We start from the raw sequence: 16,003 nt of genomic DNA, 5'->3' as shown, positions 1-16,003 counted from the left end.
CCAGTTTTGATATATTCCCTTCACTGTGCTTTTTATCAAAGAATTTAGTCACTAAGGTCCCTCAAGTTTGCATCGGCTAACATTGGATTTGTGCATTATAAATTAAATCTGTGTTGCCATCTTAGTATGCATCAGATTTTTCATTGTGATAGTGCTAGCTGTGCACAGTCGTATTGATATATTAATTTATTATTTAATTATGCAACTGAAGCTTCAAAATGGGAGCACTAGACATATTGAGGTAGTCATACCCATTCTTATTTCAGTAAGCACCATCGGCCTACACTAAGAATGCTACGGGAGGTTTATTTGGGTACAGCATTGTGAGATGTTCAGTTTGGGGCTCTTAACATACCAGGCATAAACTCCCCCATACAGTTGAGGGTCACAGGTATTTAGGTTAAATAGACAAAGGCTTTTATGTTACATTTAGGCTGAATATATTTGAAGCAAGTCTTTAATACCAGCTGTGCCAATGCTTGTATAAAATGTTTCTTTGCTATTGTACTGTAAATCCCCTGATTCCCCCAACCCCTCAGTTAAACAATGGATGACTCACATGGGTAATGCTCTAATTTTCGAAAGGTACTGTATGTATATCAACCTAGGGATTGACCTGGTTAAAGTTGGAAAAGCTTTGGGCCCTCTGGCTTGATACTCCAGGTTTAAATTCTGCAGAATTGGTAAAAAAATAGGTTTCTGTGAGTCCTCTCCAGCAATGTTACTGCATGAGCTGGTGTATTGAACAATTTAGAGAATTTAAATGTATTATATGCCTTTAGACCATGGGTCTTCAAACTATGGCCCTCCAGTTGTTCAGGAACTACAATTCCCATCATGCCTAGTCATGTCTGTGAATGTCAGAGTTTTACAATGCCTCATGGGATGTGTAGTTTCGCAACAGCTGGAGGGCTGTAGTTTGAGGATCCCTGCTTTAGGCCTTATGTTTTCTTTGGTCTTTACCCGAATAGACTGTTGCCAATTTTTTTTTTATGATTCGATGTTGACATGCTTTGAATTGCTGTATGTCTTTTGTATTGCGACCGGATTGTTAATGCTTTTCTTGGTTTATTAAAACCTTTTCTGATTTAAAAATAAAAAATAAAAAATTCCTTGCAAATATTTTCTTTGCCTTTAATTTAAATCACACATTATGGGTTTACAAAATACATGACATCTGTTATATAAAGTACTGCATTGACATAGCCTTATTATTATTTTTTTCTCTTTTTCTAGAGAGTATTGGGACAGCAGCAGGAGATAAACAACCTCGTACAGAGAAAGATCGCTGTAGACGAAGAAAATACCTTACTGAAAAAGGAGTTGGATGACCTCCAACTAAAATTAAAAGATAAAAGTCATGAGCTTAAGGTAGCATGTCTTGTACATATTTTTCCAGTTGTCTTACTGTGAAGTGCTGAGCTTCAAGCTGTGTCACTCAGTGTGCCACAGAAAGGGACATACACTGCAAAAGAATTGCCTCAGGCTTCTCTTAGCTTTGCGGTTCTTTCTCATACAGCCAACTCTGAGCACTTCTTTAAAGTTGAGAATCTGAGGCTTATAACTTCCAAATAAATACTTAATGATGGATATAGAGCAAGTGAAAGTAGTGTGAATATGTGACTTCTTTTTAATTACATACTGATGGGACTAGTATTATTAATTGATAAACCCAAGGTCTGGAATGATGTGTCTGTACGGGTCTCAAAAATAGCTGGGGACATCATCAAAGGCAACTTGATCAATTAAAGGATTCTTCGCATGTACGCATTCATCAGAACTGCCATTCAGTTTGAAAAAAGTCCCTTCCACCTGCATAGCTTAAGAAACTGTAAATTCGCAACGGCTGTTACTTACAGCTTGACGACTGAGGTCATCTAATTAGATATTGTTGATTGATTGTCGACTGAATGTGTAATTATTTCTGGGGCTGTAATGTGCAATTCTGATTTTTGTCAAACAGAACACTAAGCAGAGTTTGGAGAAAAACGAGGAGCAGAGGGCAGCCATTTTAAAAAATTTGGAGCAGGAGAATGAAGATTTAAGCAAGAAATGTGCTGACCTGCTTAGTGACCTGGAGAAAGCAAAGAAGCAAGAGGCACAGTGCAGAGGAGAAAAGTCTGGCATTGATGCCAAAATTAAGGTATGCTGCAGAGCAGCTGGATTCCCTCACATGATTTTTCAAGCTACAATGTGGCGTGCACTTATGCTTTGCGTTATTTGCTGTGATAACAACTTATGTATTCAAACATGCCAATTGGGACCGACATTCATTTAAATTCCTACACTTAAAACCCACAACTCTTTAAAAATTGATGCTGCAAAGCAGGAAACTGACATCAAATAGCCATCCTTAAGTCTAATCATTAAACAGTATAACAGACTTCATTCTCACAGAAAACTTAAAGAATACATATGTTTGGAATGAAATTGCAAAGTATTTTCACTGCCTTTGCTGCTATGTCTTGAATGTTCTGTTCAAGTTATAGCAGAAAAAAATAGTCAATGCCATATACTGTAGTTTGTGGCTTGTGGCACACCTCTAGAATATGTTTGCATACATTGTCCTACTTTGCAGCAGCACTGTGTTTGCTTTACCACAGCCTTGCAGATAAAAACCTCTACTTACTAAAGGGAAGTCCAAAGTGATTTTTTTTTTATTAGAACTGTTATTTTTATATAGTGTGTGTGTGTGTGTGTGTGTGTGTGTGTGTGTGTGTGTGTGTGTGTGTGTGTATCCATCCATCTGGGTGGGTGTATGTATGTATATGTGTGTATGTATATATGTGTGTGTGTGTGTGTGTGTGTATATAATATATATATATTAGGGCTGAAACAACTAATCGATTAATCAACAACTAATCGATTAATCAACAACTAATTGATCTACAACTAATCGACAATGAAATTAATCGATTACCATTTTCATAATCGATTAATCAGTCAGCCGATTAGTTGGCCTATAGAATGCATTATTTGTCTACATATCAGGAAATACAGTGCAGCACACCATCCATACATGTTAGTAAATGCCTAAGAACTTGTGAATGTGTGAGGAGCAATGCATCATGGGACATGTAGTCCCGGGCAGGAAGTGAGCAGTTCTAAAGGCAGAAGTTTTCTTTACCTTGCTATTGGGGCACTCTATACTGTACTGTACTGTAGAAACAGATCAAAAGCAAACTGCATAGGTGTGTACTGAGCCTTATGCTGGTCACACGGATCAATTTTCAGACAAGAATATTCATATGAAAAATCTTTCTACATTCACTGAGTGAAAGAATGTTGTTTGAAATTCTCACTTGTTTTTAACATTCTGTTTTAAAATGAATGTTCCTTTGACCAAGCAGTTTTCTATTTCAAAATGTTCCTGTCACTGTGGTTGAAAACGTACGCCAATTTGACCCCACTAAAGATTAGAAAATCGAACGAACGTTCTTAAAAATGACCTTTTTTTTTTAAAGAAAGACATTGTTTTTGTATGGCCAGCATATAGTATATTACAGTTTTGTTTGAAAATCTGCAAATAGTCTAACTTTTTTTTTTTTTCTTTAAATAAAAAAAAGGATCTGAGTTTGATGATATTTACTAGATTCAACCTCTAATAGTATATACAGTATATATCTCCTCTAATAGTATATACCGTATATCTCTTCTGTCTGTTATTCTCAGAGTGGATTAGAGATGATTTATCGGGATTGATGTCCCTTATTTTCTCCTCATGCTATCAGTGTGAGGAGAAAAAATAGCTGATTACCGACACTGTTTACATCACATGATCAGCTGTCATTGGCTGCAGAAGTTTGCCTTTTGCTCAAGATTAAGATCCTGTGATCGGCTATCAACAGCCGGCTGGGTGACAGGCTGGATAACCTTATCCTTATAGTCTTCCCCAGCCTGGCCAGTGAGCGTGTGCAGACCAGAGCTCCGCGCTGGGTCGGCTGCGACATGCCCCCCAGCTCCAGGGGCAGCCGGTGGGTGTAATGCCCCGGGGCACACACATGACCGGGCTACTGATGTCTGCGTCACAGTGTGCCGGGCCAGCAGCCACCCCGTACTGATTGGAGAGTGGGTCTGTGATGGAATGTTCCCTAGCTCGTCAGGACTGGTAAGTACAGCTCTCCCTGCCTCGTGGGGCTGAGCAGCTTGGCTTTCCCTGGGAGGTCGATTCGGGGGTCCCTCACCTCCCTCTCTTCTCTCCCTGTCTCGATCTCCCCCCCTTCCTGTGGGGGATGCTGCATGGGCTGCTGAGCGGTATGTGTGCCATAGACAGGGGCTCCCCAGGGGGGTTCTCACCAGGGGTGGGGTCTGCACTGAGTAGCTGTGCCCTGGATGTCTGTAGGTCTCTCCCCTGGGTGTCTGGGGGCTGTGCCTACTGATCACTGTAGCGCCGTTTACCGCCATTTCCTCTTTTTTTTTTTTTTTGCCTGTTTTTCACGGTCTCTCATGCGTATAGTGTTCGGCGTCCATGTTTGGTGTGACTAGGGAGCAGCATGCTCTGTCTCCATTTTACTGTAGTCCGGCGGCCATTTTCCCTGTGATTATGTCCTTTATACTGGGCACTCGTGGCCATTTTGTTGAAGCCTGAACATGTTTTTCATCTTCAGCGCGGTACAGTGGGGCTCAGCACTTTTTTTCTCTCATAAGCATCTGGGAGCTGACACAGGATACAGGCACACCTAGCTGGACAGCACAGAACTCGGTCATGGTGGGGAGTACAGCGGTGGGGGCCCCTCAGCTGCAGCTACAGCTGTTAGGAGGGTGGGACCATCACTGTCCTAAGTCCCCAACAGGTGGCAGACAGGGTAGGGTCAGCATGGCTTCAGAAACTGGCGTTTCTTCCCCCAAAATCCAGGCAATTACAACCGGTTCGCCTGCAGACAGCGCAGTTCCTCTGGACACTTTGTCAGCGGTCCTTAATACGTTCGTTGCCAAGATGGAGGCGGTGCGTGGGCACAAAGGTGGTAAAAAATGGCCCGGCCCCCTGTCCTCCGGGGAGAGCTCTGACGCAGACTCGGGCCCTGCTGAGACTGGTGACCCCTGCTCTATTGTTTTAGATGACGTTGACCAGGACCAATCGGACAGTGAGGATGATTTCCTGTCCGGGTCCGTGCACGTTAAAGCGATTGTTGGACTACTTATCACAGCTGTGCATTATACCCTGAAAATTCAGGATACAGCAGATCCCTCTGCTGATGCTGTGGTCCCTTTTGGGTCCTGTAAGCCAGCCCATACACCTAAAGCGTTTCCGTATCTGACTTATTTCAATAAGTTCATATACAAGGAATGGGGTCGACCGCAACAGACCTTCTCGGTCCCCAAATACATGGCGATGCGATACCCCTTTGAGCAGAGCCTTCTCAAAAAATGGTCGGCTCCCCTGGTCGTGGACCCCCCCAGTATCCAGGTTAAACAAAGTAACTACGATCCCGGTAGCGATTACTCCGGCCTTTAAGGATCCCACGGACAAGAAGGCCAACGCAGTGGCTCGTTCCTTGTTTATGGTTGTGGGGTCAGCAATACGACCAATACTGGCATCCACACTTGTGTCTCAGACACTTACTGAGTGGGCAAAACGTTTGCACCGTGAATTGGGGGAGCAACGGGCTTCTTCTGTCTGTGTATAACTAGCAGACCAGTTAGTGAAAGGCCTCAAGTACGTTTGTGACGTGGCCCTGGATACTCTCCCTCAGTTATCCAGGGCTTCGGTGTCAGCAGTGGTGCTGAGGCTCCTGATTTGGCTAAAATACTGGTCGGCTGACCAGGCATCAAAAAAAGCCCTGACGGATTTACCCTTCCTTGGCAAGTGGCTCTTTGGAGCCTCATTGGATGACACAGGTGGTAGGAGTACACTACTCCCACAGGCCAGGAAGGCCAAGGAGCCACACCGTAGGCAAGGGCCCTCATTTTCCACTCACAAATGTTTTTTTCGTCCGCCTAGGGCTTCGGCTAAACGTCCCCAGCCCGACAGGAGGACCTCTGAAGGACAAAAACGTCCCTGGAACCGCAAGCCTAACAAGCCTGCGAGCAAAAGTGCTACCTCATGAAGGTTTCCCCCCCCCCCCCCCGCCCGCAACTCGGGTGGGGGATCGCAACGGGAGTTTGCAGCCCGTGGGCCTCTCGGCTGTCTGACCAATGGGTCTGCGATCTGATTTCCTCTGCCTACAAGATAGAGTTCCTCTATTGGCCACCAAACAGATTCTTCCCCTCCAGCATACCCGTAGTCCCGGCTCACCGGGAGGCCCTAATGGGGGCGGTAAGGGACCTGCTGAGTTGCGGGGTGATTAGTACCTGATCCGGAGCCGGAACGATTCCAGGGGTTCTACTCCAATCTGTTTGCAGTCCCCAGAAAGGAACGGGGATGTCCAATCTTGGGCCTAAAAGCCCTCGATTACTTTGTAAAAGTACAGAGGTTCAGAATGGAATCGGTTCGCTCAGTAGTTGCTGCACTCCATCAAGGGGACTCCCTGGCGTCTTTGGACATCCAGGATGCATACCTGTACATACCCAAATGCCTTCGGCATCAGAAATGTCAGCGATTTTGCAGTTGGGGAAGCCCACTACCAGTTTGTGGCTCTCCCCTTTGGTTTGGCATCAACCCCCCAAGTCTTTACCAAGGTATTGGCTCCTGTTTTGGCGTTACTGCGACAACGCGGAATCGCGATTGTAGGTTACCTAGACGATCTCCTGAGAGCATCTTCCGTCTCAGAATTAGAGGAAGGATGTGGCGATCACCATGCAGACCCTGCAGGAATTTGGATGGCTGTTGAACCTAAAAAAGTCGGTAATCGTACCAACTCAGCGTTTGGAGTACCTAGGCTTACAGCTGGACTCCATAGAAGCGAGAGTGTTTTTCCCTTCAGACAAGCTGCAGACTCTCGGAGCCGTGGTAAAACTGCTGATGAACTGCAGGTGGCCGTCGCTACGCTTTTGGCTGCAAAACCTGGGACTCATGGTGGCCTCCGAAACCAGTATCATATTCCCAGTTTCACACCAGAGTCTTGCAGAAGGAGATCTTGACGATCTGCCTGGATCGGCAGATTCAGGTGAACCAGTTAGTCAGGGACTCCCTGCTCTGGTGGCTGAGGTCCCGGCACTTCGGTCCGGGAAGTCGTTCCTACCTCTACATTGGACAGTGATCTAGAGCTGCCACGACGTGTCAACGTAATCTACTACGTCGACTAAGAAAATACGTCGACTCTGCAATGCAATACAATACTCTTCAATACAATACTCTTCAATACAATACTCTTCAATACAATACTCTTCAATACAATACTCTCAAGGTTATCCAAAGGATTAATTAGCTAATCAAAAAAAAAACACTGGATTCATTAACCACTTGCTTACTGGGCACTTAAACACCCTTCCTGACCAGACCAATTTTCAGCTTTTGGTGCTCTCACACTTTGAATGACAATTACTCAGTCATGCAACACTGTACCCAAATGAATTTTGTTTCCTTTTTTCCCACAAATAGAGCTTTCTTTTGGTGATATTTGATCACCTGTGGGGTTTTTATTTTTTGCGCTATAAATGAAATAAGACCGAAAATTTTGAAAAAAAAATGCATATTTCTTTGTTTCTGTGATAAAATTTTGCAAATTATAATTTTTTTTTCATAAATTTTGGCCACAATTTATACTGCTACATATCTTTGGTAAAAATAACCCAAATTAGTGGATATTATTTGGTCTTTGTGAAAGTTAGAGAGACTACAAGCTGTGGTGCGAATCGCACAAAATTGATCACATCTGATGTACTGGTGGCCTATCTCATTTCTTGCGACCCGAACAAGTCAGGAAAGTACAAATACCCCCCAAATGACCCCTTTTTTGAAAGTAGACATTCCAAGGTATTTACTAAAATGCATGGTGAGGTTTTTGATGTTGTCATCTTTTTCCCACAATTCTTTGCAAAATTAAGATTATTTTTTTTTTTTTCTCACAAAATTTTCAATGTAAAAGGTTATTTCTCTCACATGGCATGTGTATACCACAAATGACACCCCAAAATATGTTCTGCTACTCCTGAGTATTACGATACCAAATGTGTGAGACTTTTACACAGCCTGGCCACATACAGAGGCCCAATATTGAAATAGCACCATCAGGCTTTCTAGGAGCATAAATTACACATCTTATTTCTCAACCACCTATTACAGTTTTAAAGGCCCTGGAGCACCAGGACAATGGAAATGCCCACAAAGTGACCCCACGAGGCACTGACTACACGTGGCACTGACGACACGTGGCACTGACAGATGGCACTGGAGGCAGATGGGGCTGGCAGATGGCACTGGGGCTGGCACTGGCAGATGGCACTGGCAGATGGTGCTGGCTATTTGCTCTGGCAAATGGGGCTGGCAGATGGCACTGCGGCTGGCAGATGGCGCTGGCAGGTGGCACTGGCACTGGCGGCACTGGGGCTGACTGCACTGGGGCTGACGGATGGCACTGGCGCTGGCAGGTGGCACTGGCAGGTGGCACTGGCAGGTGGCACTGGCGGCACTGGGGCTGGCGGCACTGGGGCTGACGGATGGCACTGGCACTGGCAGGTGGCACTGGTGCTGGAAGGTGGCACTGGTGCTGGCAGGTGGCACTGGCGGCACTGGTGGCACTGGTGCTGGCAGGTGGCACTGGCAGCACTGGGGCTGACGGCACTGGGGCTGACGGCACTGGGGCTGACGGATGGCACTTGGCGCTGGCAGGTGGCACTGGCAGGTGGCACTGGGGCTGACAGCACTGGGGCTGACGGATGGCACTGGCGCTGGCAGGTGGCACTGGCACGTGGCACTGGCGGCACTGGGGCTGGCGGCACTGGGGCTGGCAGCACTGAGACTGACGGATGGTGCTGGCAGGTGGCACTGGCGGCACTGGCACTGGTGGCACTGGTGCTGGCAGGTGGCACTGGCAGGTGGCACTGGGGCTGACGGCACTGGGGCTGACGGATGGCACTTGGCGCTGGCAGGTGGCACTGGGGCTGACGGCACTGGGGCTGACGGATGGCACTGGCGCTGGCAGGTGGCACTGGTGCTGGCAGGTGGCACTGGTAGGTGGCACTGGCGGCACTGGGGCTGACGGCACTGGCGGCACTGGGGCTGACAGATGGCGCTGGCAGGTGGCACTGGTGCTGGCAGGTGGCACTGGCAGGTGGCACTGGCGGCACTGGGGCTGACGGCACTGGGGCTGACGGCACTGGGGCCTGCAGGTGGCACTGGCACTGGCAGGTGGCACTGGCGGCACTGGCACTACTGGCAGATGGCACTGGGCTGACAGATGGCACTGGGGCTGACTTACAGATCGCTCTCCCTCCTCACACGCTGTCTCTGTGTGAGGAGGGAGAGACACGGCACTGGCGCTGGCAGGTGGTGCTGGCAGGTGGCACTGGCACTGGCGGCACTGGCGCTGACGGCACTGGGGCTGATGGCACTGGGGCTGACGGATGGCGCTGGCGCTGGCAGGTGGCACTGGCAGGTGGCACTGGCGGCACTGGGGCTGACGGCACTGGGGCTGACGGATGGCACTGGCACTGGCAGGTGGCACTGGTGCTGGAAGGTGGCACTGGCGGCACTGGGGCTGACGGCACTGGGGCTGACGGATGGCACTGGCACTGGCAGGTGGCACTGGTGCTGGAAGGTGGCACTGGCGGCACTGGCACTGGTGGCACTGGTGCTGGCAGGTGGCACTGGCAGGTGGCACTGGCGGCACTGGGGCTGACGGCACTGGGGCTGACGGATGGCACTTGGCGCTGGCAGGTAGCACTGGCAGGTGGCACTGGCGCTGGCAGGTGGCACTGGCAGGTGGCACTGGCACGTGGCACTGGCGGCACTGGGGCTGGCGGCACTGGCGCTGACGGATGGCACTGGTGCTGGCAGGTGGCACTGGCGCTGGCAGGTGGCGCTGGCAGGTGGCACTGGTGGCACTGGTGCTGGCAGGTGGCACTGGCAGGTGGCACTGGGGCTGACGGCACTGGGGCTGACGGCACTGGGGCTGACGGATGGCACTTGGCGCTGGCAGGTGGCACTGGGGCTGACGGCACTGGGGCTGACGGATGGCACTGGCGCTGGCAGGTGGCACTGGCACTGGCGGCACTGGGGCTGACGGCACTGGCGGCACTGGGGCTGACGGCACTGGGGCCTGCAGGTGGCACAGGCGCTGGCAGGTGGCACTGGCGGCACTGGCACTACTGGCAGATGGCACTGGGCTGACCGATGGCACTGGGGCTGACCGATGGCACTGGGGCTGACAGATGGCACTGGGGCTGACTTACAGATCGCTCTCCCTCCTCACACGCTGTCTCTGTGTGAGGAGGGAGAGACATGGCAATGGGAGATGATCTCATATGTTTACATATGAGATCATCTCCCATTAGCAGCTGCGATCGCGCTGTGAACGGCCGCTTTGATTGGCCGTTCACGGCGATCTGTATTTGCCTGTCTCCGGGAGACACGGCGAATACAAAAGTAAACACAAAGTAAACACAAGGCCGTCCAGGGACGGCCAGGCGAAGGAACCCGCCTGCTCTACGGCCGTCATTCGGCTATAGGGCGGGCGGGAGGTGGTTAAAAAATAAATATAAAAAAATACAATACTCTGCAATGCAATACAATACTCTGCAATACAATACTCTACAATACTCTGCAATACAATACTCTGCAATACAATACTCTGCAATACAATGCAATACAATACTCTGCAATACAATACTCTGCAATGCAATACTCTGCAATGCAATACTCTGCAATGCAATACTCTGCAATGCAATACTCTGCAATGCAATACAATACTCTGCAATACAATACAATACTCTGCAATACAATACAATACTCTGCAATACAATACTCTCAAGGTTATCCAAATGATTAATTAGCTAATCAAAAAAAAACACAATAGATTCATTAAAAAATAAAAATTAAAAAAATAATCGGATAGTCGTTGACTAATCGAAAAAATAATCGATAGATTAGTCGACAGACAAATTCATCGTTATCACAACGGACGTCAGCCTAACCGGCTGGAGTGGAGTAATGGGAGTTCAGTCGACCCAGAGCCTCTGGTCGGAGGAGGAATCCAAGTTGCCTCCAGATGTGGTTGAGCTGCGAGCAATCAGGCTATGCCTCGCCACATGGTCGATGAGACTACGAGGGCGTCTGATCAGGATCCAGTCAGACAACGCCACGGCGGTGGCGTAGGTCAGTCACCAAGGAGGAACAAGAAGCTCGGCCGCCGCACGGGAGGTCACTCGCATCCTTCAGTGGGCAGAGCGACATGTACCGGCCCTATCGGCCATTTACATCCCGTGAGTGGAGAACTGGCAGGCGGACTATCTAAGTCGCCAGATGCTGGACCCAGGAGAATGGGTGTGGCATCCGGAGGTGTTCAGGCTACTGTGCTTACGATGGGGCACACCAGACGTGGATCTTTTGGCCTTCCGTCTCAATCGGAAGGTGCCGAGATTCGTGTCCAGGACAAGAGTTCCTTGGGCAGACGCTCCAGACATGCTGGTGGCTCCATGGGATCAGTACCAGCTGATCTATGCCTTTCCTCCGCTAAAACTGTTACCACGTCTGCTCTGCAGAGTAGAGGCTGAGGGGATTCCAGTTATACTGATTGCCCCAAATTGGCCCCAGCGTCCCTGGTACGCAGACCTAGTGCACCTGGTGGCGGACGCCCCATGGCGACTGCCGTTACGAGAGGACCTGCTGTCTCAAGGTCCGATTCTCCATCCTGCTTTACCATCGCTGGTTTTAATGGCATGGCTATTGAGAGCCAGGTGTAGAGAAGCCGGGGTCTTTCAGACTCAGTGATTCCAACTATGCTGAGAGCAAGGAAATCTTCTTCTCAGAAGATATATCGTCGTACCTGGATGGCCTACATCTCCATGTGTGAGTAGAAAGGATGGCATCCATGCTCCTTTTCTATATCCAGGATCCTGCTGTTTCTACAGGAGTAGATCAGAAATTGGCTTTAAGCACCATTAAAGGACACATTTCAGCTTAGGCTGTCTTTTTTTTTTTTTTTTTTTTTTTTTTTTTTTAAGCAACCCCTGGAGTCTTGCTCTCTAGTGAGCACTTTTGTTCAAGGGGTACAACATTTAGTTTCTCCGGTGGCGCCTACCGTTACCTCCGTGGGATCTGAACCTGTTATCGGTGCTTCAGAAACCGCCATTTGAAAATATCAGAGAGATCCCTCTGACTCTTTCTCAGAAAGTGGTCTTTCTAGTGGACATTACATCGGCCAGGAGGGTTTTGGAACTGGTGGGCTTGTCTTGCAAGCCGCCCTATCTAGTTATCCACAAGGATAAGGTGCTGTTGCGTCCGTCTTTTCTGCCGAAGGTGGTTTTGGCATTCCACATCAATGAAGACGTTGTGTTACCATCTCTGTGTCCTAAACCGACATATCCTAAGGAGGTGGTCCTCTATTCCATGGACGTGGTCTGGGCTCTGAGGGTGTATTTGTCTGCTACAGCTCCCTTTCGGAAGTCAGACTCCTTGTTTGTTTCGGTGGCTGGTCCGAAAAAAGGCATGGCGGTCTCGTTGGCCACCATTTCTAGGTGGATCAGACAGATTGTAGTACAGGCCTATGCCTTGAAGGGGCAGGTGCCCCACTTTCCCGTCACGGCCCACTCCACCAGGGCAATTGGAACGTCTCCGGCCTTCCAACATCAAGTGTCTGTTGCTCAAGTGTGTAAAACGGCGACTTGGTCGTCTGTTCACACCTTTACTAAATTCTACAAGGTAGATGTCGGTGCATTGGCTGATGCCTATTTTGGCAGCAAAGTTTTGCAAGTGGCCATGTAATTGCAATTGCACTTACATTTTTTCCTGGGTTTTTTTTGGTGAAAAAACACAGTACTTTTAAGTAAATGTACTGTTGCATTTGTTACCACAAGTTTCGAGGTGGTTTGTAGGTAGTGACTCCCAGATTGAGGAGTGTAGTTGTAGTTCTCCGACTGACACAACACCCCCCCCCACCTATTTTTTTACGTTATACTGCTTATTGATGTACTGAGGCTGCAGGAGGCAGGCTGGGGAGTTGTTACTTAAGTTATAAGTTATAAGTTAAGTTATAGTTTTGTATTAACATGTTCTGCCTAGTCCTCTCCTGAAGGCGGCGTAACAACCCGATGGTATAAGAAAGGAGCTGTGTTAGTCGGTGAACTACAGAGAAAGGGATTTTTTCAGGTTTGCATCCACTTTAAATCAGGCTATGTCTGATCCATCACATTTAGGTCTGGACCTGTTTGGACTTGGAGATAGGTCTGTGTAAATGGACATAAATCCATTTACATCCGCCTGTCAGTAGCGTTTCATGGAACTTCCAATCCGCTCCACCTGAAAAACTGACACGTAGCATGGAAAGAGCAAGAGCATCTATCAGGTGTTTCTTGCTGTTTGTCCCCATAGGCATATTCGCCTACACTTCCTTTACTGGTAGCACAAACCTTGTAAAAGGAGTCTTGGAGAAATTCCCCAACATCTTTCTAGACTATAAACATGACAGAGGTTCAAGCAAAAAGTCTTGGCAGGCTGTCTGCTTTCAGTGATATGCATTAACCTACATAATTGTATTTCTCACAAGACGATATTCTTTTCTTTTTAACCCTTTCACTGCCACCATCGTAACGATTACAGTGCTGGCATTTTTTAGTTTGTGTACCTTTTTACTCCTGGCCAACTATGTGTAGTAGAAGTCACAGATACCTGGTCAATTCTACATTGGGAAAATAACCGGTCACCATGGGGCTCATCAGTCCCCTTGTAAAAGCAATAAGTTTAATAACAAAAAAGAAAAAAATTAAAACACCCACCCACCAGACTAGACTGTATATACATTTTTTTTGTTTGTGTTTCATTTATTCATATTTTGAATATTACCATATTGTGTCACAAGTTTTTTTAGCTCAGGGTGGTTGTCTTCTGACTTTTTCAAAAAAAAATTGTGTTTTGGTTTGTGATTGTTGACTTGTACTCTATCAGTCAGCTTCCATTTGTGTATTGTTACTGCGTGAGAAAATGTTTTGTGTCAGAGCCTTTGCAGGCTGCCTGCATACTTGTCACCTGGCTTTATTTGAATAAATCTGGAGTCCCTATTGGAGTTCCCAAATGTGTCATTATACACTTTGATAGTTCAACATGTGTGAAATGCAATCAACAATGACATACCAGCATGTTAGTGACATAAGAAAGACAAGATACTAATTTGAGCAATACGTCACTTGTAATGATGTTTTCTGTACTACATCTCTATTACAGGCTCTAGAATTGAATTTAAAAGAAGCTGGTAACCAGATGGAGGCTATGCACAATAAAATAAACAGCCTGTCATCACAGGTTGCTGTTAAACAGACTGAGCTGGCATACAAAGAAGTTGATCTGACCAGGCTGAGGTGAGTGGATGGAAAGAAAATGGTTAAAAAGTATAGCAAAATAACCGCAACTACTTGTTTTAGAAAGATGTGCGGGATAACAGAAATGGTAGCCACTGAGATCAATTTTTATATATATAACAAAGGGAATTATTTATGTATTATTTGGGAGATATAGTTTGTTTACGAGGAAAAGGCAGATCTTAGAAAAAGAAGACTAAACCGTTTCAGAGAATAGAACCTTCCTTATCATATCATACAAACATACTGTGTGTATGTGTGTGTGTGTGTGTGTGTGTGTGTGTGTGTGTGTGTGTGTGTGTGTGTATGTAATATATATACTCACAAACAAATTCAGGTAGTTAATAGAAACAAATTAGTAATCCAGTAGACAACCGTGGAAATCAGAATGTAGATTTATTGGAACAGATTAGAGTGTGTAAATAATCCTAATCAACTGTCATTAGAAGCACCCATTGGTGGAAACAATGTAGACATGTAAATCCTTGCAGCAGTGTTGCAAAATACTGTCCATTAGATGGCCATGTCAAAAGGGGAGAGTGTGACTAGATTTTGATTCCCATTCACACTACCACTTTGTGGTAAAATGTGTGGGTTACTGCAATGCATTCATTAGAGCAATGCGGTGCAGTGCCAATAAATTTGAATGGCACCCCAGTACACCTCCAGACTGCAGTAGCATTTGCAGTGTACCACATTGCAAGATATGCATTTCTGTGTGTTGCAAAAAATGCAGGGTGACCTATTTTTTCACATGTTGAAGTACAGTACAGGCCATTTGTTTTAATGTGTTAAAGTAATATGCTTCGGTGCATGAAAACATGTCTTCTGTGTTCTGATGTCAATGGGCCCTTAATTCTTTTTATAAATATAGTAAACAATACTAAATTGTTACATTTCCATGTCTCCAGCTGTTTATATTGTGTTTAATGAGTAGAACTTTGCTACCTTGAGTGCTCTGTCCACTTGCTGTTCTACACCCTAAAAAATATCTAGTTAACTTCCCCTTTAACACAAAATTTCTTGATTTTCATTTATCAGAACATTTTTAAGCCGACAAAATACGTTATTAATCCCCCTCTGGTTTGTCTCTACTCTGGAAAGACCTAATGCTTTTAAGTACATGGCATATATTGAAATAAAGCCTTTCCTGCAAAAATCATGGAGACTACTGTTGTGGACTTCATTCTGCAAATGCTAGTTGCCTAACTGTCATACATTAGTGCTTCAGACTAGAAAGGGGGTTTTTGGGACTTTAAATGAGACATGTGGAGTCGCATGTCTCCATCCCTAAATCTGTATAAAGAAGAGGGGGTTTGGGACTTGAAATAAAATGAACTTGTCAATCACATGTTACAGACCATATGTATAGAAGAACATTAATAGCAACCAGCCAACCAATATGTGTTGTGTGCCAATAATCCTAGATGTAATAAAAACACTTAAAAATACACAATTAAGTGGTAAACTCAACATGATGTAATGAGTAAAAACGCAGCGCATTTCGTGGATGATACCACTCTTCAGGGGTGGGTGCTCAGAAATCTATAACACTGGATATTGCACTAGTCTACTCATTTTTTGTTTTATACACCTCACCGGGGGGGGGGGG

At 46.5% G+C, this 16,003-nt stretch overlaps 1 protein-coding gene across 2 annotated transcripts in view; it reads left to right on the top strand.

Moving 5' to 3' along the window:
- Positions 1-16,003, top strand: part of CNTLN (centlein) — a 580,120-nt gene that overhangs the window by 84,136 nt on the left and 479,981 nt on the right. For both annotated transcript variants that reach the window (XM_077475235.1, XM_077475234.1), the window contains exons 5-7: positions 1,237-1,371; positions 1,964-2,143; positions 14,258-14,391. In XM_077475235.1, the coding sequence (XP_077331361.1) occupies positions 1,237-1,371; positions 1,964-2,143; positions 14,258-14,391 (449 nt within the window). The remainder of the gene's footprint in view (positions 1-1,236; positions 1,372-1,963; positions 2,144-14,257; positions 14,392-16,003) is intronic.

Source organism: Lithobates pipiens, unplaced genomic scaffold (genome assembly GCF_037356315.1).
Source record: "Lithobates pipiens isolate NorthernLeopardFrog02 unplaced genomic scaffold, aLitPip1_a1.2 Scaffold_13, whole genome shotgun sequence".
Taxonomy (NCBI): domain Eukaryota; kingdom Metazoa; phylum Chordata; class Amphibia; order Anura; family Ranidae; genus Lithobates; species Lithobates pipiens.
This window is presented reverse-complemented; position numbering and strand designations above follow the sequence as displayed.